The sequence below is a fragment of the Crocuta crocuta genome, unplaced genomic scaffold (genome assembly GCF_008692635.1).
Source record: "Crocuta crocuta isolate KB4526 unplaced genomic scaffold, BGI_CrCroc_1.0 scaffold340, whole genome shotgun sequence".
NCBI lineage: Eukaryota > Metazoa > Chordata > Mammalia > Carnivora > Hyaenidae > Crocuta > Crocuta crocuta.
In genome coordinates, this window is record NW_027530642.1 from 3449936 (window position 1) to 3475384 (window position 25449).

At 44.8% G+C, this 25449-nt stretch overlaps 1 protein-coding gene across 3 annotated transcripts in view; it reads right to left on the reverse strand.

The window, feature by feature from the left end:
- HMGXB3 (HMG-box containing 3) overlaps positions 1-25449 on the reverse strand; it is a 47691-nt gene that overhangs the window by 4802 nt on the left and 17440 nt on the right. For 2 of the 3 annotated variants that reach the window (XM_077769016.1, XM_077769017.1), the window contains exons 7-17: positions 21994-22409; positions 20219-20394; positions 19982-20079; positions 17482-17580; positions 15318-15467; positions 11176-11477; positions 10537-10664; positions 5506-5637; positions 4420-4604; positions 1273-1492; positions 298-431 (exon numbers count right to left, since the gene is read on the reverse strand). In XM_077769016.1, coding sequence (XP_077625142.1) covers positions 298-431; positions 1273-1492; positions 4420-4604; positions 5506-5637; positions 10537-10664; positions 11176-11477; positions 15318-15467; positions 17482-17580; positions 19982-20079; positions 20219-20394; positions 21994-22409 — 2040 coding nt within the window. The remainder of the gene's footprint in view (positions 1-297; positions 432-1272; positions 1493-4419; positions 4605-5505; positions 5638-10536; positions 10665-11175; positions 11478-15317; positions 15468-17481; positions 17581-19981; positions 20080-20218; positions 20395-21993; positions 22410-25449) is intronic. The other variant, XM_077769018.1, reaches the window with a different exon arrangement.

Consider the following 25449-nt stretch of genomic DNA (forward strand, 5'->3'; position numbering starts at 1 on the left):
GTAAACCAGGAAAACGAGGCTGAGAAATGTAGGGAAGCTTATCCAAGATCACGCCCAGTAAGTAGGAGAGCCAGGATTCCTGCCCCCGGAGTCTGGGCCCACAGAGGAACTGACCGGAGGGAAAGGCCTCCCATTGCTGTCATGCTCTGGCTGCAGACCACAGCCCAGGGTTCCCTGACTGCCAGCACCTTCTGTCCGACAAAGGCACTCGTCCCAGCTGCTCGTACCCTTACCCAGAAAACGGACTGCCAGCCTGCTTCCAAAGTCCCTATCTGCACCGCCGCCCCCGACACTCACCTTGGTGTCTTCTGTGCCAAAGGGGATGCCACACTGCCTCAGCAGGTGCCGCAGCTCCTCCTCACTGTAGGAACCAATGTCCTCAAGCTTGCAGGTGCCCTCATGGAGCAGCCTCACCAAGGCGCTGCCGTGGCCTGCAAGAGACAGCCCTGCTGATGGGGGGAGCTGCTGCCAGCCAACAGAGCTCATGAGGAGCCCCTCACGTGGGAGGCTGAAAAGCAGGGGCCGGGGCCTAAGTACAGCAGGTGGGGAAGCAGGCTCTACCTTGAGCACTGCCCGGGATGCTGAGGGAGGGGGGCTCAAGGCAGGTCTTAGAACTTCTGCAGGTATCTGAAGTCTCTCAGAATGGGCTTTCGACCTTTGAACATCTAGGGGAAAGATCCAGTGACGCGCCCTTGCAAAGAGCCCCAAAATGGGTATTTCAGAACCGACATCTCAGATGCTTAGCACAAGGGCAGCAGCAGGAGAGCAGCGGCTCTCGTTTCGAGAGTGCTCTCCCTACACTGTGTTCCTGAACCTTGCCTGGCCCACAGACAGCTCCGTGGGGGGTCTCAGAAAAGAAAACCAATTTCTGGGTCTTTAAACAGTAAACCGGAAGTGGGACCTCAGCATCTAGTGTTAGGAAGCGCTGTGTGAGAGCCAGCAGATCACATGTTAAATACCTATGACATCTCAGGCCACATCCAGAATTTGAAACATGAAATAGAATAGGAAACATATTCCCCTTGGTGAGGAGAAGTACTGTTGTGTCAAAGCTGGCTGGCAGTTCTTCAAAACTCTACACCATGACTTGGATCTCCAGGGAGTTTGGTCACACACAGGTTGTCACTATCTTCTTGTAAGAGCCCTCCAGGCGAGCCTGCCCATAGCACCGCCCCCCACCCCGCCCTCCATTTATGCTATCTGGCCATGGGAATGTTCCAGACACTGGACTGGGCCCTCCCCTGACCCGAGTCAGCCACCAGGTGATCTTACCAGGTACTGGCCGCACACCCAGGTTTTTGTCTTTCTCAGTGTTGACGACCACGGCTCCTCTCATGAGCGGTGGAAAGAAAGGGGCAATAACAGACGCATCAAACTTGGTGATAGGGATGCTGGCAGGGAAGGCCACCTGCTCAATCACCTCTGTCTCCATCGTGGCCCAAAAGTCCTCCACGTTTACCTCACTAGGGCCCAAGAACTCAGGCCAGGTGAACTAAAAGGCAAAGATAAAAAAAAGATCAAACTGTAGGAGCCACGGAGTATTAGCAACACAACAGTCTCCCGTCTTGCTATACCCTGGACAACAAAGGGTGTGTGTGTGTGGGGGGACATCTGACGGCCACGCACTGCCAGGACACCCCCAAACCTAATGTGTCAGTGCCTGCCTTTCGGCTGCATTCCTCTCTCCCCTCCCGCAGGACTCCCCAATGCCCGAACAATCCTAAGTCCCTTCTGCGTCCACCTACAGCCAAGTCCCTTCCCTGACTGCAAGGAAAGGGGGGCCACCGCGTGCTGCCGTGTGCTGGACTGTGAGACGCCGCAGTCCGGGGTCGAGTGAGAGTGCACACAAAGGTCTAGCTCCTGAGCCATGCCCCCCGCTCCCTGCCACCTGGGGCCCCAGCGCATGCCGTGAGTCAGGAGCGCAGCCCCCTGCCCCCCACTTCGCAGCTGCCGAGCCCACCCCATCCTCAGAACAAGGGCACGAGGAATGCCAGCTGACTGTGCTGCTGTGTGCACAAACTGATGCAGTGACTGTCTCCAGTCCAGAGGGTCCTCTTGTATACAGTCCCTGAGAAGACAGGCCACCAGGCAGCCTCCTCAGGGACAAATGTAAATTTAAGTTTTGTTCAATAACTTCTTCTTGCATTTCCCCGACATCAGAATACCCTCCACCCGCTTCTCTGCCCATCCACGGCGCCACCCTGCACACACAGCAGGGGAAAAATAAAGTCAGTCCTGGACTCTAGAAAGAAATACCCAGTACCACAGAAGAAGAGAGACGCCTATACCGAGAGTGAAGGGAATTCTACGCCATTCTGTGAGAAAAAGCCTTGATCGGACAAAGCAGGTATCAAGCAGGACCAGGAGACATAAGTTTTTGCAGGGAGGTGGGCATGTTTACTTCTGGAAACCAAATGGTCTCTGTAGCCAGATGTGTTTAAAAACAAAAAACAAAAAATAAGAACAACAAAAAATTGGAGTCCAGAGTCCCAGGAATGAACATAGCGGTGCTTACAAATTCAGACTCTGGAGTCAGACAGCCAAGGCCAAGGCCAAGTCCCAGACCCACCCCTCCTGGCAGGGTGAGCTTGGACAAAACCCCTGGGTTTCAGCCCCTTCATCAACAATATCAGTCCTACAGTAAAGCACTAAGAAGGGCGTAAGAACCTGACACACACAGTAACACGCCCACTGCACAGCAGCCGCGTTATCACTGACATGACCACCATATTACCATGAGATGAGCAGATCCGAAGGAGTCTGGCAACAGCCTCTTGATGAAATAACACACAAAAGCAAACTTTTTTTAATGGTTCCTTTTATCTACAAACAACACTTAGAAGACTCTGGGAAGTACTATGCTTACTTTCATAGTCTTGTTATGAACCACCGTCCTTCAAAGGAATATGTCATCAAAATACATGCTTTTTTTAACTGGGAAGAAACAGAGGCATATGTATTAAGTCCCTAATAGGCCCAGCTGGCCATGCCAGAACGGACCCAAACTTTTCTCTAGAGGGCCCGCACCACCTATGGTGGAGAACAGGTGAGCTGAAGGTCCAGTGCCTCAAGGACACTTCATGTTACAAGTTCAGGGGCAGAGAGCCTTCACCCCACCGCTACGCTACTACCAGCCTTCTCACCGGCATAGAGACCAGACCTCTCAGCACGACCATGGGAGAGTTCAGCACTCTACGGGATTTTTTTGAAACACCACGTAACCAAGTTAAGAAAAACTCCTCTTATTTCTCAGTTTACTAAGAGTTTTATCAGAAACTGGCGTTAAATAATAACAAAAGCCTTTTTTTACATCTAATGAAATAACCAAGTGGGTTTTCTTCTTTTACCTGTACAGCAGGAAATTACATTAGTATATTTTGTAATGTTGACACAATCTTGGTTTCCCCGAATAAGCTTCCCCACGATGTGTTTACTCTATTCACTGTTATTACTGTATTCAGCACTGTGGCATCTATATTCGCTAGTACAATCACTCCAATTTCTTCTCACAGTAAATGTCTCATTTTATTTTCAAGGTTATTTGGCCTTATACAACGAGGTGGAGAAATGCATCTGCTCTGACTAGAAACATAGGTTTCATGGAGATGTTAGAATTGAGGTATAAAAGCCATCTGAGTTTGGTATTCCCTCTGTGAATACTTTTTAGTTAAGGCCTAAGGCACAGAGCAGGCCACTCTCCCACACTGTTTCCACAGCTCTCCATCCCACTTGGTGTGAGTGTTCACAGGGGCCCGCATGGCCCCGTGGGTCTGGCCTCCCGCAGCCTCTTGGACTCCCACACCCCACCGCTCTCCCCACTGCTCACGTGCTCCAGCCACACCAGCCTCTTCACCATTCCTCAACCATGCGTGGCAAGCCCGCCTCAGACCTGTTTTGCTGCTCTCTCTGCCTGGAATATCCCTCCCCTGAGAGCTCTGTGGGCTTCAGATCTCTCCTCAAATGCCACCCTATCAGAGGCCTCCCCCTACTTACTTCCCTCTAGAAAACAGGCATCTGGTTCTCCACCAAACTGCTCCCTTCTCACTGCTTTACTACTTTTAATTACTACTTACTACATATAATATAGACATCAGTAGAACATACAATTATTAACGACGTTTGTTTCCTATCAAATTCCCAAATCTGGGGATTTCATGAATTCCCAAAGCAGAATTCAAGTCTCATGAGCACATGGGTTTTTACTGCCATGTCCCAAGTGTCTAAAAAGCGTACCTGGCTCAGTTGAATAAATGTGCTGGATAAGTAACGAACGCCTCAAGTTTCCTCCAGCATTCCTTAGATAAAACAGCCCCTCGCCCCTCCCAGGCAGGACTGGAGCCGTCTGGTCCTGGGACAGCTTGCAGGAAGGTGGCTGCCAAGGCATGAAGATGGTCCTAAAGGCAGCCAGGATGTACTTACTTCCACACTCTTCAGTGCCAGCACATTTTCTTCGTTCCTCTGGGCCATTTCCACTTTGGGAGCCACACCACAGATGCCACAGATCATGTCGTTGTAGTCTCGGATAGTGAGGCACTCGAAAGCCCAGTAGCCGTTGCACAGCAGCTCCTGCAGCTGACTCAGCTCCTCCGAGGTCAGGGTCTTCTCTGCAAGGAGAGCAAGAGCTCTGAGAAGCCACAGAAGAAGACGGTGAGGCCATTGGGGATGAGCCAACGGCCAGCAAGAAGAGCAACTCTTCAGACTGCTTCCCTAAGAACACCCAAGAGTCAAGCACCCTGGCCTTAAGGGCTCGGGTGGCAACACCAAAGGGCAATTCCAATCAGAATTATAGCCACCTTGTACTAAGCACCTATTGGGCACTAAACATAGTGCAGACAGCTTCAAATACATTATTTAACTCTCACATCTTTATGAAAGAGAAGCTATTCTCATCCTCATTTTATAACTAGAGAAACTGAGGCAGAGAATAAGTTGCTCAAAAATACACTGCCCCTAAGGTGGCAGTGCCAAGACTCAAACACAGGCCTGATGGACCCTAGAACCTTTGCAGTGCTCTATCTGACCTCATAGCAAGCAAGGTGCAAGGGAACGGGAAGCCTGCAGGGACAGGAGGGGAAAAGCACCAACAGAAAGAAGTAAGGAAAGCAAGAGGGAAAATAATTTCTAATAATAAGGAGGGTGATCACCACCCTTGGGTCTCAACATAAGCCTTGGGACTGGTAGCAGAACTCTGGAAGCTATGCACTCAGCATGAGTCTGATCAACACACAGTGAGGCCAAGTGTACCTATGATCAGAGGATGAACTTCTAAAGAGTCAGCTTAACCTCATGCTGAGGGTCCCTAGATGGATGGAAAGACTCCTGCTTTCCAAAGTGAAGCCTGGCATTTGTAAGAGTCAAAAGAAGTGGTGTATTAAGGAAGTCAGGAATGTCTCCTTTTCAAACCATCAGATTCTTCTCCAAGATGATTCTTCCTACCAAAGCCCATCGCTGAAAACTCCCAGGGAATCAGGACTAGCACGGAAAAGGGAGGACGACAACCTGTACCTGTCTGCTCCTGTACCGACTTCAGAACAGTGCTGATGGACACCCTGGGGTCCTCTCCCAGCTTGATCTGGTTTCGGATTGCAAAAAGCAAGTCCAGGCTCACTAGCAGCTTGTTGCCCACATTAAAGAGACCTGAGAAGTTAAAAAGAGGCAACAGAGAAACTCACTGTAAAACATCCACAATACGGCAAAAAATTAGAAACAAATTAAATGTCCAGCAATAGAGGAAGGGCTAAATTAATTGCAGTACATTTCTAAAACAGACAATTATGCATAGGTAGAAGGAATAAGGTAGACCAAGTGCTCTGACACGAGAGCTGTCCATAATACACAGTTAAATGAAAGAAGCAAGCAATGAAATCTGTCGAGAATTTTTTAAGAAGAAGAAAAAGCCCTCCCTACAGCCCAGCTCAGTCCTCAGGGCCAGAGGGGCCACTCTTCCTCTACTTCGCAACAGCCACACCATGGGGAAAGGCCAGCAGCACCCTCTAGCCCAGGGATGTAACAAAAGCTACAAAATCACCCCTAACAAAATCCCAAGATGAGAGACTCAGAAAAATTTAAATGCAGCCAACTTAAAAGAGGGTGGTTTTATATGTGCACAAAACATAAATCACAAATTTGCACAAAAGTAAGTTCAAGAATATGTGTTCTCGGGGCGCCTGGGTGGCTCAGTCGGTTAAGCTTCCAACTTCGGCTCAGGTCATGATCTCACGTTCGTGGGTTGGAGCCCTGCGTCGGGCTCTGTGCTGACAACTCAGAGCCTGGAGCCTGCTTCGGATTCTGTGTCTCCCTCTCTCTCTGCCCCTCCCCCGCTCATGCTCTGTCTCTCTGTCTCAAAAATAAAATATTAAAAACACACTAAAAAAAAAAAAAAGAAAGAGTTTGGAAGTTAAAAAACAACAACAACTGTGTTCTCATTAGAGAAGAGTATAAAGGAGTGGGGAAGGCTTTTCCGAGCACGATACCAAAGGCTGAAACCATAACAGAAGACGACGAAATCTGGTTACATAAAAATTAAAACAAAAAAAGAAAAAAATCTCAAATCAATTTAATCACAATTAGAAGACAATTGATAAACTGGGGAATAACTCTGTCAACAAAATATTCCAATGAAGAATGGAAATGTTCACAGAGAGACTTAAAAATAACAAAAAACATTCAATCCTCTTAGGAATCAAAGAGGATGCAACAAATTAAGAAATGATATACCAGTTGCAACATATCAAATTGGCAAAACTTTAAAAATTATAATACTGATCTGCAAAAAGTTCCTAAAGCTGATAAAGTTTAGCAAGGTCACTGGACAAAAACTCAATAGACAAAACCCAATAGTGTTTCTACACTAATACTGAACAGTTAGGAACTGAACCATGTCACTTAGCATTGAAAAAATGAAATACGTAACAAAATATGTGCAGAATTTACATGCTGAAAACTACAAAACACTGATGAAAGAAATAAAAGAAACTCTAATAAGAGAGATACACATGTTTATAGACTGGAAAACTCAGTATTTTTAAGCATGTTAAACTTTCACAAACCGAGCTACAGATTCAATGTAATCCCAATTAAAATTCCAACAGGACCCTGCCGATACTGAGAAGTTGATTCTAAAATTTACACGGAAATGCAAAGGAGGGGCTCCTGGGTGGCTCAGTCTGTTGAGTGTCCGACTCTTCATTTCGGCTCAGGTCATGATCTCACGGTAAGCGGGTTTGAGCCCTGCGCTGGGCTCTGTGCTGACAGTGAGGAGCCTGCTTGTAATTCTTCCTCCCTCTGCCCCTAACTGGCATGTGCTCTCGCTCAAGATAAATTAAAAAAAAAAAAAAAAAAAAAAAAGAAAAGCAAAGGAACAAAACAGCCACAACAATTCAGGGAGAACAAGGTTGGAAGACACACATGAAGACCTGCCACCCAGCTGTAGTAATCAAGACAAGCGTGGTAACGGCAAAAGGATGGACAACGGTAAAACGATGAAAGAGAACAGAGAACAGAAATAAACCCACACATATGATTAACTGTTTTTCAACAAAGAAGCAAAGACAGTTTAATGGAGAAATGACTACCTTTCGACAAATGGTGGTACAAGCGGATGTTCACATGCCCCATAAAAAGGAAAAAAGAAAAGAAAGAACTCAATCTGGGTCTCACATGTTAAACTCACACTTTATATAAAAGTCAATTCAAAATGAATTACAAACTTAAATGTAATCCATAAATTTATTTGAAAAAATTAGAAGAAAACAAAAATATTTATCTATGGTCTTCACTGAGGTAGAGAGACCTGACCATGAAAAGTATATGCCCTAGAAGAAACAATTGATGAAGCAGTCTTTGTCATAACTAAGAACTTCTGCTCTGTGGACGACTCTGTTAAAAGAATGAAAAGTCAAGCCAGAAATCATGAGAAAACATTTGTAAATCACTTATCTGACAAAGAACTTACGGGTTCAGAATACATAATTCAACAGGAAGAAAACAAACAATCCAATCCAACAGATCAAAGATGGAACAGATAACTTCACCAAAGAGGACACGTGGATGGCAACTAAGCCCATGAAAAGATGCTCAATGTCATTAGTCACCGAGGAAATACAAATTAAGACCACAATGAGATACCACTACACACAGCCATCAGAATGGCTAAGAAAAACAAGAACAACAAAACAGACAAAACCAAGTGCTCACAAGTGGGAACTCTCCCCCCTTGTTGGAGGTAATGCAAAATGTATACAAACATTTAGGTAAACAGTCTGGCAATTCCTTTAAAAAATAAAGACACTCGGCATAAGGCCCAGCAGTTTGACTCCTCGGTATTCAACCAAAAGATGAAAATTTGTGTTCACTCAAAAGCCTGTACCTGAGTGTTCACTGGAGCTCTATTCAGAAGTGCCCAAAACTGGTAACAACACAAATGTCCTTGAAAAAGTGAACAGATTAGGGGGCGCCTGGGTGGCTCAAGTCAGTTGAGCATCTGACTTCGGCTCAGGTCATGATCTCACGGTTCATGGGTTCGAGCCCCGCGTTGGGCTCTGTGCTGTCAGCTAGCTCAGAGCCTGGAGCCTGTTTCAGATTCTGTGTCTACCTCTCTCTCCAACCCTCCCCTGCTCACACTGTCTCTCTCTCAGAAATAAATAAAATATTTTTAAAAAATTACTTAAAAAAAAAGTGACCAGGTTAGCTAACTGGTACTCCACATAAGGCAAAACTATCCAACAAGAAGAGCAAACTGCTGATACAGGCAACAATATGGAGGCCTTTAAAAGGCATGATGTTAATGAAAGAAGCCAGACTCAAAATTCTATGTACATTGTGTATCCACTATATTAAAAACATTTTAATCTTTAAGATATACTTTTTTAAAAAAATTTTTCTTGGTGCACCTGTCAGAATTCATGTAACAATGAAGTGAAATGTTACTGTTATGTAAATTTAAAAGTAAAGCTAAAATTAAAAAAATATATAATCCTAGGCACTACTGACCTAGATAGACTGCAAGAAAATGGCACTCTCATTAACTGTGGCAAAAGCATAAAATAATACAAACTCAGCTGGGTAATACAAGACATTGAGNGTATTTTTAAAAAATTACTTAAAAAAAAAAGTGACCAGGTTAGCTAACTGGTACTCCACATAAGGCAAAACTATCCAACAAGAAGAGCAAACTGCTGATACAGGCAACAATATGGAGGCCTTTAAAAGGCATGATGTTAATGAAAGAAGCCAGACTCAAAATTCTATGTACATTGTGTATCCACTATATTAAAAACATTTTAATCTTTAAGATATACTTTTTTAAAAAAATTTTTCTTGGTGCACCTGTCAGAATTCATGTAACAATGAAGTGAAATGTTACTGTTATGTAAATTTAAAAGTAAAGCTAAAATTAAAAAAATATATAATCCTAGGCACTACTGACCTAGATAGACTGCAAGAAAATGGCACTCTCATTAACTGTGGCAAAAGCATAAAATAATACAAACTCAGCTGGGTAATACAAGACATTGAGAGCATGGATACAAAGCGAGGCAGCATAAGGTTCTGAAGACAAAGAATAAATAAATGCTCTTTAATCTATGGCACTCAATTCTACATATCAAATCAAGATCAAAATTCTTATAATGTTGGTAGAAACACACAGGGAGAATGGGTGAATATGCAGCAATTCCATTTTGAGCACTTGTCCAAAGGAAATAATTAAGGCTATACCCAAAGAGTTAATTATAAAGAGAATTCTAAAATGGAGTCCCATACGCTATCTAAAAATGGACACATATTTCTCCACTTGCTGGCATAGGAAGATGCCCATGATACACTACTAAACTGAAAAAGAACATTCCAGGGTGCCTGGATGGCTCAGTCAGTTAAGCATCTCACTCTTGATTTTGGCTCATGTCACAATCTCATGGTAATGGGATCAAGCCTCACAGAGAGCCTGCTTGGGATTCTTTCTCCCCCTCTGCTCCTCTCCCCACTCAGGCTCACACTTTCTCTCTCTCAAAATAAACAAACATAAAAAAATAAAAAGAATATTCCAAAATAATATCCAGCACAACCCCACTTTTGCTGAAAGAAAAACTATAAACCCATTAAATCCTGTATTTCCTTATAGTTTGTATGGATGAGTAACACATATAAAAGATTAGAGAGCGTGACGTGACGTTAAGTGTTTATGTCTGGCAGCACGACTACTACTGATTTTTAGTCTCTTCTTTGTACTTGTCAGCATTTTCTATTTTTTGTACGATGAAAATCTGTTAATTAAAAGTTAACTTTGTTTAAAGATCCAGGATATGAGAGCGCTGACACTGGAGATAAACGTAATCTTCTGGGGCCAAGACATCCAGGAGGGAAAATCCCCTCTTTCTCAGAAGCCACATCTGAGAGAAGGTGCAGTGTTCCAAGGACCAGAGGTCTGACCAACAGAGGCTGTTCCCAAGCCTGCTTGGGGCCCCTGGAGGGAAGAAAAGCTGACACCCACCTGCACAGATGTCCATGAAGCTGGGAGGGCCAGACCACGACACCCACCTGTATAGATGTCCATGAAGCTGTGCAGGGCCAGGCAATGGGGATTCAGACACATTTTCACCTGGGCAGTCACCACCTGTAGCCGGCTGGCTGTCAGCAGCCAGCACTCCTGGGGCCCGGCCAGGGAGCTAGTACCAAAACATCACCGACAGAAAAACAGAAGGGAAATCAACTAAATGCAGTTCCAGGGCTCAGTGATCAATGGCAAAGTTCTCAAGATTTTAATGAAGCAGGCAAATGAAGATCCTGGAGCTTGTGTTCCAAGGTTTTCTAGGTGGGTGTCTCTGCTCTGTTGGCATGCAGTCTGTGAATCACCCCTCAAGTTAATACTACTCTGGAATTATTACCTAGTTTAACCAATCCCCCTGAACTCCCAAATCCAAGCACTGTGCTGGGCAGTCCAGATGTAAATAAAATTCTAACTGTGTGACAACAACTTTCAGACATTTTCAATAGAAATAATGGGTAACTACTAATTATTATAATTTTTCTGTAGGCTATTGAAAAAGCAAAGGAAACCCAAGAGAAGCAGAGAATAACATCTTCAAAGGACACAGCTTTACAGCTGTTTGAAGGGGCAAGATGGGCCAAGTAAGGTATGGCAGCTAGGGACAGGGTAAATCTGAAAGGGGTGCTTACTTTTGTCCCCCTTTGAATAATGGGCTGCTACAGAGTAGGCACTGCGTGGACGGAGACTCATAATAATTCGACCAAGAGGTTTGCTCGATGGTGACTGTCTCCTCACTCACGTTGGACAGAATGAGTCGAGAGCTGTTGAGTTCGTGTATCAAGGCGAAGACCTCGGCCAGCTCTGACTCGTTCTCAGGAATCTGCAGGACTTTGCGCAGCAGCTGCAGCGTGGACTGGCGCTGGACCTCCTTCTGGGCCAGGCTCAGGGGCTCTGTGGCACTCAGCACATCTGGGAGTGGCGAGCTGACCTCCTGGGAAAAGAGCGGATTGAACGATCAGCAAGCGCCCAGGACACCAGCAGCCTCGGTCTAAAACACTGAGAGACTGCAAGTGGCAGAGGGCTGGGCCCATCCATGGCTGAGGGTGGGAAACCTAGTTCCCAAACCACCTCAGTTCGGAACTCGATGCATGCCTCAAGGCAGGTGCGCGCTCTCTCTCTCTCTCTCTCTCTCTCTCTCAGTTCGGAACTCGATGCATGCCTCAAGGCAGGTGCGCGCGCGCTCTCTCTCTCTCTCTCTCTCTGGCACCAGGTTCTCTATCAGTAAAAGGAGAGGATGACACACACCACTTGGAAATGGCTTCATCAGTCAGCTCCCATTCACCAGGTTTCGAAAATAACAGACCTGGGCTTCAATCCTGCACATGCCACTTAACAGCCATACATCTGTGACCCAAAGCAGTTTACTGAATCTTTCTGAGCCTCAATTTCTTTATCTATGAAATGAAGGAGGAAGTACTAGTAATCTCTAGTTGTCATGCAGAGTAAAACCATATTGCAAGTACAGCACTCAGCATAGTACCTGGGATACAATGAAAGTGCTACAGACGGTAGTTCTGATGTGTCACCGTGTATCTGTACTACTTAAGGCATTGGTCCTTAACACTTTTATCTTCTGGGTATAAGGGGACTATTTCATGTATCAGTTAAAGACTTTCAGGATTGAGCTCTGAAACGCTCATTAAAAACAGGTCCTTTTCAATGGAGATTCCTCCTTGATACCGTGTAGAAATGCACGGAGTCTATCCTTTCACTGCAGAATTCAGTGTCTCACAGCTGGGGAGACTGTTCCCCCATCTTCGGTGAGTATAAGGTCACTGTTTATTTGCTGATTCCCAAACACACTAAAGACTAGTTCATATCTGCTGGACATATTATATGCTGCTCTGCAGAAGTTAACTGCCTAATAACAAGAAGGAACTGTCTTATGAATTCTGCGCACCTATAACTTTTGTCTCATACTCTAGAAGTTTGGTTACTATCTTTCTCCCCCACTAGACTGTGAATTCCTCTAGGGAAGGGACCATGTCCTATTTATCTTTGTATCTCCAAAGGCCTGACCTACAGTAGGCATTCAAATGCATGCTTGCTGAAAGAAAAATGAACGGCTGCAGAGAGCTGACAGACATTAGAATGAGTTGCCCTGGGAGACAGTGTGTTCCTAGTCACATCTATGTTGAACTTTGGGCTGCAAGAATAGCTGGCAGCAGTACTAGTCTTCTACTCTGAGCCACAGTGAAGGACAGAAAGGAATGAAGACCATTCCAGCCCAGAGATGCTGTAATCTCTAGTACAGCCACCAAGGACAAATTGCGCAGGAAGCACATGGCCACCAGGGGGCTCCAGGGAGCATTACACACTAAGGTCCTTGGGTCTCGGGCCAGTGTTTTAGTTTGAGGAAAACAATAATTACACTTTATTTCTCTAAGATTTAGAAAGTTGAATGGTGACAGAATGTCAGAAGGGTACTGGAGGTAGGCAGCTATCAACCAAAGACAGGAGAGCAGGATTTGAAATCAATTGGCTAGATGTCCCTGAACGATTCCTATCTGACCTAGAAAGTTAGGTCACTTCATCATCCTAGATCGAGACCAACGTCCATTTCCACACTGCAAACTACACCAACAGCTACAATCAAATAGGAGAAAGGACTGTTGAGAGCATCTACTTAACTTAGAACTCAATTCCATGCCATACTCATGATCAATACATTGAGTATGCATACTCCAAGGTCAGAGGGCGTGGGGGAACAGATACATCTGCCCTAAAAGAGATAATGGTGTCATAGGGAGCTGAGGAGGAGTCAAGTGCAGACCTCCTCTTCCCTCCCATGAGAGGCATGGAAGATCCAGGAAGGTCACTGCCAGCAGGGGGTAGCCAATGGAACCAATGGAGCAACAGAATCTGATGGTAGTTATGGACCCATTTCACATGCCATTTCAGGGATTTATAGATTATTTGAAGCTCGATTCTGAGTCTTCTCGGGGGCTCATGGCCCTAAGAATAAAATGTCCAGACAGAATCCACCTGGCCCGGTTTTGTTACTAGAGAAACTAAAACTCAGAAGAGGGACGGCATCCAGCTGAGGGTCCTCCCAGCTGTCCCCTATGGCCAGTGCCCATGTGTTTTCCACTAAGCCACTGGTGCCCACATACTTTAGTTCTGGTCCCCTTTCTCACAGGGATAACCTCAGAACACCACCTCAAGCACGGAAACCAACCTGGGACCAGGGGTGAGATGCATCTGCCAGAAGCTTTCTGCCCCACCCGCCATATGCAGAGAAAACGTAGCCTGAAATGGTTCTCACCACCTCGGTAGTCCTGTCCATTCCCAAATCCCCAAATGCCTCCTTCCTGACACAACCTTCTAGGCGTCACCCTGGGTCAAGCACATTCAATGTGACCCCACGGCCTAAAAAACAAATTGCCTAGTCTAGCCTTAAAGATCTTCCACAATATGGCCCCAATATGCCTTTCAAGCCACTATTTTCCATACTCCTCCCTGTATACACCCCATGTCTAGGTGACTGGAACACAAGGCCCTCTAGCTCTCCGCTTGTGCCCGTGCTCGTCCTGGGAGCATGGTCTGCCTTCCCCTTCCATCCAAATCCTGCCCACCTTGCAAAGTCCAGCCCAGATCTGAAGTGGCCAGGCTCCACCCTGGACCCTGACCCATAACGCCATCCTCTTTCCTACCAAGCAGACCAGGGAGATCCTATCTTCTTATCCTCCATCTAGTCATTCCATTTGCTGCCTCAGGTGCTGTATCTTCCTGTACCCTTAAAGGAATTCACATGTGAAGGGGCACCTGGGTGGCTCAGTCGGGTAAGGGTCTGACTCCTGGTTTCGACTCAGGTTGTGATCTCACAGTTTGTAGACCTGAGCTTCAGGCTGGGCTCTGCGCTAGGAGCCTGCTTGGGATTCTCTCTCTCCCTGTTTTCCTCCACTAGAGCATGCATGCATGCTCTCTCTCTCAAAAGTAACCATTAAAAAAATTCACATGTGGAAAATCAGAGAACTTCTGAAAATACTCATTTTTTTCCTGGTTCTAATAAATAAAAAATGAGCCCTAATGAGCCAAATGGAATGTGTTTTACTCTTGAAACAGTTTGGTCCAACTTCAGAGAGATTTGCCAAAACTGCCAGAAGTAAAGCTTTGTACTGTGCCCAAAAACTCTGTAAGGAACCTGAGAAGCAGTGATCTAATCTACAAAGTCTTAGGGCTGGTATTCTCTGTTTACCAAATACTATTTACAGGTCCTCCACCAGGTCCCAAAACTAAAAGAATGTAACCCTTCCATCTCTCTCTTCAGAATCCTATTTTTAAAAAATAAAATAAAAATTTTAAGTTTATTTACTTATTTTTGAGGGAGAGGGAGAGAGGCAGAGAGGAAGAGAAAGAATCCCAAGCAGGCTCTGGGCTACCAGCAGGGCTCAATCTCATGAACTGCTGAGATCATGACCTGAGCCGAAATAAAGAGTGGGACGCTTAACTGACTGAGCCACCCAGGCACCCCTAAGAATCCTCTGTAAAGCCTGTGTTCCCATTCTCTTTGGTGAATGAACTCTTGGTCCACTGGGCTAGAAGGTTCTCCAACTCCCTCCAACTCAACTCTCTCCAACTCTCTCAAACTCAACTTAGTAATGAGGACAAGGAAGCCCAAAGAGAAGCCTAGGTCCAGAACTTAAATTGGTTCCAGTTCTGGTGTTCTAATTACGATCATGCACCAAGAAATCGCTTTAATTCTACCAAAGCAGGTCTACTAACAAAGCCCAACACGAGGCTCAGCGATGTGTTTAGGGAAGGAACTCACGAGAGCCTTGGTGGTTTTCTCAGTCCGGTCTTTAGCAAGGTTAAAACCACAGCTAGGACAAATCCGTGGTTTATGTCGGTTGGTGTAGACGTAGTTACAAGAGGGATTCTTGCACTTTCCCCGGCCTCTCGAAGTAGCGAGGCCCAAATCCTAAAAAAAGAAGACCAGTATTTAATTCCACAAAAGTTACACCTGGGCAGAGTCACAAACCAGGATGACCAGCTATCAGTAAATGAGAGAAGAGAGTGGCAATTGCAAAACCAGATTTAGACTAATTTCCAAAGAGCTTTGATACAAGATCCCTTTTCTGTGGTTACGTTCTCTCAATCTTAGTACAGCCTGTATCATTCTGGCAAGCCCCTCCTCATCTGTGAAACAAGTGAGCTAACTCTTTAGGGTCAGAAATTCAAATGCCATGGAGCGCCTGGGTGGCTCAGTCAGTTAACTGTCCAACTCCTGGTTTCAGTTCAGGTTATGTTTTCATGGTCTGTGAGTTCAAGCCCTGGGTCCAGCTCTGTGCTGTCAGGGCTGAGCCTGCTTGGGATCTCTCTCTCTGTCACTCCTCCACTCCACACAATTTGACACATGCTGTGTGTTCACTCTTTTTCTCAAAAAAATAAAAAATAAAATAAACATTAAAAACAGAAGTTAGAAATTCAAATGCCTTCAGAGTCCAGGCTACTGCAGAGTGAAGGAGGCCTGTTCTAGCAGAGAGCTGAAGACTGTGGTGAACAAGCGTCCAAACCCTGCCTGAGGGCAATCATGACTTCGGGACTACCCAAGCTCCAATCTCTGGCATCGGGGCTCCTGAGATGTGCTGCTATCTAACCAAAAAAGAAAAGGTCCTGGGGAAGCACCTCCCACCCCTTGCGGTAACATTAGAGGCCTTCTGTAGTCACAGGGATGTGGAGATGAAGGTATAGATGGCACGGAGAAGGTAGTAACTAGTCTCTGAGAAAAGAAACCTGAGCAGATATCCAGGATAAAGGAGATATTCTCCTTAAGGATCAGGCCAGACTACGCACTAGTCCACCATACGTCCTGTCTTGTTACTACAGAATTCCCAGCAGGTCTGGCCAGAGCAGATGCTCAGTAAATATTTTTCGAATGAATGGTTCTGTACCTGTGTGCCTTTATCAGATAACAATTTTTAAAAATCCAGCTGCTCTCTCAAAATCTGTGCATCTTACTCAATTCAGGCAGAGAACCTGCCAAAAGTTACCTGGCCAAATGGTATTTAAAGATAAACAAAATTAGAGAATGTTTAGAGCAAAAAAAGAGCCCCAACACGGAATCTAAACTGATGCATTTTACGGATGGTGGAAACTGAGGCCCCCGAGAAGCAGAGACGTTTGCCTAAGTCACACGTACGCTGGCAGTAGAGCCAGAACCACTTGTGGACTAAGTCCTGAGTGTTTATTCCACTGCTCCATGTGGCCTCCCTTGCAAAAGGAGGACCCCAGAGTCACACATTTGTTTACCGGGACGTTAATAGATGTTGTGTTAAAAAATAAAAGGTGATGGGGCGCCTTGGGTGGCTCAGTCGGTTAAGTGTCCAACTTTGGCTCAGGACATGATCTCGCAGTCCGTGAGTCCCAGCCCCTGGAGCTGCTGACAGCTCAGAGCCTGGAGCTTGCTTCGGATTTTGTCTCCCTCTCTCTCTGCCCCTCCCCCGCTCGTGTTGTCTCTCTCAAAAATAAATAAATGTTAAATAAATAAATAAAAGTAAATAAAAGGTGGGTGGGGAAGGAAAAGTTTGGTGGGAAAAGGGAGGCTAAACAAAGCTGCTTTACCAGAGCACTTCTCAAATCCTTTAAGATGCCAGTACTGAATGTGACTCTATTTTAAGGGGAAAAACTATAACTCTCAGATTTACTGTGGATAACATATTTCTGGGGCTGGACTGGATTCTCACCTCCACTTACTGCAAGAAATACCCAGGTCTCGGCTGGCCTACGTCTACAGATCTCACCGGCACAACACCTAGCTGATGCACCCAGCAGCTACCACCTGTATCAGCGAAGGGCTCTTCAGAAGCAATGATCCAACCCTGAGCCTACTCTCACTCCTAACTACCTCTCCCCACCTCTCTCACACTCCCACTCACCCCCCACCACACAACCAAAACCACTTCTGTGCCAACCCATCACCAGGATGCACTTACCAGCGTTACAGTGCAGCTATACTTGTACGGAGGAAACAGATCAGGCTTGACTTCCACGACTTTTACCTGTGACGTCCGACTGCCCGGGCCATTTGTTAGCTGTGGATCAGAACAAGTGATTTAGTGCTTTTCTATAAAACCTCACACTCCTGAAAGAGCTTGAAGAAACAGTTTCCCAGGGAATTTGTAGAGCCATGCTCCAGGTGAGGTGACTGGTATCCTAGAGGGCTAGGGCAGTCACCAGCCCGCCAGAGGTTTAATGCCACTTTCAAGTCCAGGGCTGCCACATTCTTCTGTGCAGCTTCTAACACTGCATATTATGAACACTGTGGATCAGATTTACAACTGCTACCAAGTGAGGAAAACTTAACAACAGTTATACACACAAATATGTGGTTGAAGAATGTTGGCACAGAAAGAACTTGAAAAGACTGTTCACTTAAATGTCACAGGGTGAGAGGAAGATTGTGATTTTTCCTCTTTTACCACTATCTACAAAACTTTCAAATGTTCTATGCTATTAAAGAAAAAAAAGATGAAGACAGCATTAATAATTATTCTGTAATACTGAATTTAGGTTGATATTCAGAATACAAAATTTCATGTAACTTAACTGTCTTAAAACTAGCAAAAGGACTTACAGTTTTAACATATACCCAATGTCACCAGTCAAAAGGAGACTGTTTCCAGAGAAGACAGGGAATTTACCCAAGTACAGGGACTAGGGTTGGAGATCTACGAAGCAGCAACACACACCAGATCACCATCTTTCTAGACCTGTATCACACATGCATCCAGTGCTGACCACCACAGCCAGGTGACAGATCAGCCTTCAGAGTAAAAGCCAGGGCAAATCTGGAACAAAGGAAGTTGCCTGGCAGAGCGCACTGCAAGGGAGAAGGCAGCCCGAGTTTCTTATTCTAGTTTGGTCTCACGGGGGTTTTGAACTACAGGTCACAAAATCGACTGACAGGTAGTGAAATTCATTTATTGAGTTGAAACCAGGATTTTGCAAAATGGAAAATACCAAAATAACTGCATATAATAAGGGAGTAGCTTCTTTACTGTTGTTATGTATACAAGTATGGATGTTTACTGGGCTGTGATGTAAAAATGTGTCATCAAGGGTCACGGCCCGAAAAAAAGAGGTCTAGTAAAAAAAAAATGCTGATTTAGGGAATTTTGATCATAACTCATAACTATCCTGGTCACATGGAAAAAGAAGAGGAAAAAAACGCTATCACTAAGATGAATGGATTGTACTAACTAAAAACCAGAACATGGGAGTAAAAGCCATGACTTTTGGTTTTAAAAAATTATATTAAAAAAATGCCAACAAATATAAGAAAGGCCTCAAAGGCTGAATGGGCGTAGATTGCCAACAGTAATTAGTTCTGGGTGGCAGGATTACAAGGGACTGACTTTCTTTCCACCTTATCTGAATTCTCTATTTTCTACAACCACCATGCATTCATTTTTTCAAAAGAAGCTAAAGAAACAAGACAACTAAATACAGTATCTGATCCTACACTGAACCCTGTACTGGAGTGGGAAAATGCTATAAAGAACATAATTGGGTAAAACTGACAAAATTGGAAAACAATGGCTGTCTCAAGTACTGTATCAAAGTTTCAGTAACAGAATATCCTTATTCTTAGAAAATGCACATTGGAGCATTAAGAAGCAAAAGGCCAGGGGTGCCTGGGTGGCTTAGTCGGTTAAGCGTCCGACTTTCGCTTAGGTCATGATCTTGCGGTTCGTGGGTTCGGGCCCCGCGTCGGGCTCTGTGCTGACTGCCAGCTCAGAGCCTGGAGCCTGTTTCAGAGTCTATGTCTCCCTCTCTCTCTGACCCTCCCCTGCTCGCACGGTCTCTCTCTCTCCTAGAAATTAAAAAAAAAAAAAAAAAGAAGAAGCAAAAGGCCATGTAATTTTCCCTTAAATTGTATGTACTTTAGAAACACACATGAGCACAAATGATGAAGTGAAATGGGCGATACCTTACCAATAAGTGACTACGAGTAAAAAGTACATGGGTACTTTTTGTACTACCTTCACCCTTGCAATTTTTTCCCTAAGTTTTAAACTATTTCTAAATTAAGGGGTGCCTGGGTGGCTCAGTCGGTTAAGCATCCAACTTCAACTCAGAGCATGATCTCACAGTTCATGAGTTAAGAGTCCCACACTGGACACCCTGCTGACGGTGCAGAGCCTACTTGGGATTCTCTCTCCCTGTCTCTCTCTGTCCTTCTCTTTCTATCCCTTCTGCACTTTCTCTCTCAAAATAAATAAAAACTCAAGTTTAAATATGGATTCATTTTATAACAAGAAAAAAATTAACTAAAAATAACTCACTCACTCATGCTAAACTTCATTCCAGAGGTCACTTCCCAAGGTAAGAATAGGTTTTTTGCCCTTGGCTTTGAGACACTAACTAGGAGCCCTGTTCTCGGAACAGAGGCGCCCCGACCCCCCGATGCCCTACCTGGAGAACAGGTCTTACCTTCACGTCGCTGCTGTGTGATGGCTGTCGGATCGGCTGGCCCAGCTGCTTCAGCGTGCTCGGCTTCAGGCCACAAGTCCTCACAGAGGGAGTTTTATCTGAGACAACCAGAAGCCAAACTGGTGACTTAAGTGCATTCAGAGTCCCCCTCAGTCTCTCATCTCCACTCTGGACAACTCCATTCCTGCCCCCTTCCCATCAGACAGCTCCCCGCTCCCGGGTTTTCCCCGCCCTTACCGCTCAGGGGAAAGGCCTGTCTGGCCCTGGACAGCCCCAAGCTGCTGCCGCGGCCCCCATTAGATGGGGCTGGGAGAATTGCTCTCATGGGCCTTGCTGCAGCCAGTAAGGAGGGCTTGCCCCGAGCTTTGCCTTTAAGCTCAGGGGCTCTGAGCCCAGCGGTGAGCGGGTCAACTCTGGAAAGGAAAAAAAAAAAAAGGGAAATCTAAAAATTCTGGACCAAGTGGAAGAAAACCAAAGTACAACCTCCAAAAGGCATTTTAGTTGAGGGACAGTGTAGTAAACTGTCAGGCTAGATATTTCAGGGGTCATTACGAAGGTGAATAAGTATAAAATAGTGCCCACTCTGAGGAATACAAATAGCGAGTGTAGACTATCCCATCTGCCTCTAATTAGTATTTAAAGTGTATCAGTCTCCCACATGAGGGAGGCTAAAAGACCCGCAGAACAAAATCCACAGTTTCTTTGTAGCTCCAATGCTGAGCACAGAGCCTACACCACAGAAGGCTCTTGTAGAGTGACACAGTTGCCTACAACAAACAGTCTAAACTGCATTGCTTCATGCTCTAAAGATACAGAACCATCCCTAAGTATAACATAAATAAGTACAGGCAAGATGCAGAAGTATATGTTACACTAACATTTGTATAAAAAAAAGGTAGGAAAAAATATATATACACAAACACATATATTTGTAGTATATGCCTAAAATTCTCTCTAGAAACACAAAAATTTGGGAATACAGATTGTCTGGAAAATGGAAATGGATGACTTGATACGCTAGAAGAGAGATTTTTTTTTCAGTGTATATTCCTTATATCCTTTGAGTCTGAATCATGTGAATATATCTCCCATTCAACAATAAAAAATTTGAAATCAAATAACGTACACCAGAATTTCTAAGGCTTGGCGCTATCAACATTTTGGGCTGGATAATTCTTTGTAGGGGCCTGTCCCATGAATGCTCAGCAGTCTCTCTGGCCTCTACTAACTCGATGCCTACAGCACCCTTCTCCCCCACAGCTGTAACAACCAAAAGCTGTAAACGTTGCCTGGGTTGTCCCCTGGGGACAAACTGTTCCCCAAGGAGAACCACTAATACAAGCAAATAAGGGCCTTTAGTTACAAGACCACAACTGCCCCTGGCAAGGGGCCTCATGAAAAACGCAGTCGGGCCTTTCAGGAGGGCACGGCGAGGAAAGAGCGCCGTGTTCATAGACAACCACCTATCTGCAGCGCACTGGGCGATGCGTGCATCGCACACAATCCTTTTTAGTCTATACGGTCAGCCATTATGGATTAGATTTTTCTAATACCCAACTCAAGATTTTTCAGAGGAGAGAAGAGACATGAAGTGACTATGCCCAAGGTCAACAGAAGTCAGGACAGATTACAACCAGAATGGAATTCTCTCAACACCGGGAATCTTTCTATAAGGTACCTTAAAAAGGCTTCTCTTTCTAACTCTGGAAAGACTGCATACTAGTTTGTAACAATGGCCTCAGCCTGTACCAACAGGATCCTAAAGAGCTTCTGGGAAGATGACAAGAAGGGAAGCACAGGAATGTGACAGCAATGCACAGACAGCAGAGTGTAAGAGGAAAGGCAAATCATTCCGTGGCTCTAGGCCTTGGTTTCCTGACCTCTAAAATAGGAAGCGTTAACTGGGCTCTGCTGTCTCTCTCAGTAATGCTAATAACAACATAAAACAAACCAAGGAGCATTTCCCAAACTGCTATTCCAAACACAATCCTAGAACATGTAAGCACGTTTACCCCGCAGGCTTTCTGGGAGCAGGGAGAGGACTGGAGGTGCTGGTCCTCTCAGCTGGTGGTGGTACATCTGGTCCTGGACTGTCATTCTCAGCTGTCCCCAGAGAGGCCTCAGGCTGCACACCACTCTTGACCACCGGCGTCTTCGTGGCTGCTGCACCACGACTCCCAGGAGCTTCCTTGACCAAAACATGGGCATCTGAGATGATCACTTCCTCCCACTCGTTCTCCTCACCCACTTCTCTGGGAGGAGCTACACTGAGGAGCTGGCTCACAGCTTCTGAGTTCTCCAGAGTCAATTTGGAGGCATTTTCCCTACTGGAGTTTTGCTCAGTGGTGCCAGGCTGGTTTCTTTTGACCACCGAGCCTTTGGAGGAGATGCCAGGAGCCAATTCCACTTTGACTTTGGCTGGCTTTTCCTAAAAAAATAAGAATGCCTGTATGCATTTGGCATTTTACAGCGGACAACACGTCACAAATCATTTCTCGTTCGATCCTCACAACAACAATGTATGGGTGACAGATTAGGAAACTGAGACCCAGAGGGAAGACAGACTAATATAAGATGTCAAGACAAAACTGGCTTGAATCTAAGTCTTCAGACTTCAGGTCCCTCTCACTACAGTATTCAACACCCAAGTTAGCATAAAGCTGTCCTAACAAATTTCTTATTGATAGCCTCTTTAGGTTTCAGCAAATAAAGCTGGTATTTTGAAACTAACCTTTGTTCAAAGCCTGCTTCTCTAGGCCTAGAAAAAAAGCTGACATATTGCTCTATTGGGCCTAGAAGTCCGAAGCTGTTTGTCTCGGTGGTCCCTTTATGAGATCCAGTTAACCCCAATGCGGGCAAATCTCACATGATGAGACTCAAAGCTTCCAATTCTGTTAGGGAAAATATCTTTTGTCCCAGATTCTTTCAGGCAAATCTGAAGGCTGGCTTAGACACACACCACAAACTTCTCAGTCAAATTAACTCATACATATTAATTACTTACTAGAAAATATTCAAACTCACTAAAAATACCAACTGCTATTTCAGATCAGCCTACTTTAAGAAATTCATTGTTGCCTTAGCTTTTATGCTGTGGAAATATACTATTATTTATACATACCTGTAAATACATACATACACATTTCTTACATACACACACACATTTTTTTTTTTTTAAACCGTGGTTGTCTCAGGAAGGTTTTTAAATTACATGTGAATAGTGAAAGGTGCTATAAATGAAGAGACGTGAAACATAAAAGCTGGGTTCTACCTAGGCTGTGCTCCTCATCGAATTACTTATGTCACCTGAGACAAGCTTCATCTGAACTCTCACTTTGCTACCATGAAACAAGAGGGTTGCCTCCCAGCATTTGTCCACAGCATTTTGGGTGGGCTCATTCATGGTGAGGGTGGTGCAGGATTCCCCTGCACGAGGCAGAAGGGGCATGTCTGTGGCCGATGATTAACACCGGTATTCCCTCCCAGTCATGGACTACCGAGACCCCTTAAATGTCCAAAGCCGCCTGACAGCACGCTGCCTCTGGTTAAAAACCAATACAGATGACCTAGGAAATCTCCTGCAAAGCACTGTCCGATTCTAACACACAGTAATAGTCCATGAGGACAAGTTAAATACAGAGAAAAATTCCAAGTAGGCTGCACGGAGCTTCCTGACTACTGGAAAGGGAAAAGTCGGCAGAAAAACAGGAGACAAACTAAATCCCCACAACTGAAATCTCTGAGCAAAATACTGCCCTCTAAGGAGGCTATTTCAGATAAAAATCCTCTGCAAGGAGTCCGCATAATTTAAGGAATCACAGCAAAAAACTAGCTGGTGAGCTCACATTTCCTTAACTCAGCCTACCCTTTTAAGATGTCACTTTCTTTCAAGATAAAAAGTAAATTCCACCAGTTGCCTGCTCAGAGGCCTCAATTACCACTGTCAGAGAGCCAAAGGAGTGAGGCCTTGGGCTAAAGAGCTTTATATACCATCTTTTGTTCCATCCAACTCATTGGGAACTGTGCCAAATGTTTCTTGGGCTAATTTTAGCCAGTATGAAACTCTGGAACAATACAAGAAAAGGGGAGTCATTTCCTGACAGGCACCAACACATTTGGAGCTTTCAGAAACTATTTATACTTGCAGCTTCAAAAATCAGAACTCCAAAAATCTTAAAATTCTGCAGCTGAACAGCATAGCAATTCCTGAGAAGTGTGATTTAGTGGAAAAGCACTGACATAATTAGTTATGTGAACTTAACAAGTCACTTCTCTTGAATCTATTTTTCCTCAGCTAGAGACTTGGAATTGAACTGTCTGATAACCAAAGTCACTTTTTTCTCTAAAATTCCAAGTGCACTGATGCTAAAATGTTACCCTTTTCTTTCTTACACTCACTGCTCCTATGAAATTTAGAAATCATAGTATTTACTCTTTACATGGTAATTCTATAAAAACCTCTGGAGAAAGAACCTGACTTAACAAATCAAGATGGAGAACACGTACTTACAGGTGCCTGGGTAGCTCAGTCGGTTAAGTGTCCAACTTTGACTCAGGTCATGATTTCACAGTTTGTGGGTTTGAGCCCCACATCAGGCTCTGTGCTGACTGCTCAGAGCCTGAGGCCTGCATCAGATTCTGTGTCTCCCTCTCTCTCTGCCCCTCCCCTGCTCACACTCTGTCTCTCTCTCTCTCAAAAATAACCACTCAAAAAAAAATTTTTTTAAAAGATCGGGACACGTAGCTAATAAAAAATCTGATTTCACATCATGAGTTTGCTCTCAGAAAGAGAACCATGGCTCAAAAGTTATTTCAATCAAAAAGAGGGAAAAAAGACATCAATGAAAAAGAAAAGAAAGCCAAAGTAAAAACAGAACCTGACAGAGACAAGGCTGCAGGAGGAGTTAGACTCTTCCACACAAAAGCACAAGAAATAAGGTCATTTAACAAACCTGCTGTGCACCTGTGAAGAAGGGTCAAGGGTTCCAACTACCCTACTTAATCTCCCTACAGCAGCTGAGGAAGTACATTTTGGGGAGAATAATTAGGAAGGGAGGAACTGAATGGCCGCACAGGAGCACAACAGAGATGGTGAGCACAAGAAACTCAACATCTGAAACACAGTCGCACTGGGCCCCTCCTGCCCTTAGAAGTGATGGTATAAAAAGCAATAATAAGAGACTAGAATTATGTTGCTGTCAATAATGACAGCAGTGACCTCTTCCTGAGGATTTACTCTATACTAGGAACGAGCCATCCACATTACAGGGATAATCTCATTTGATCCTCCAAAAACCTTAATGAGGTAGGCACCATTGTTAACTTCCATTTACAAATGAAAGAAAAACCAAATCAAGAATGGACATAAAGTGACTTGCCCGAGATTATACAGCTAAAATCCTTGCGAGTCAGAAGTTCAAACTGAGAAAAGCTGACTCCAGAACTGTACTCTCCCCCCACCCCCCCCG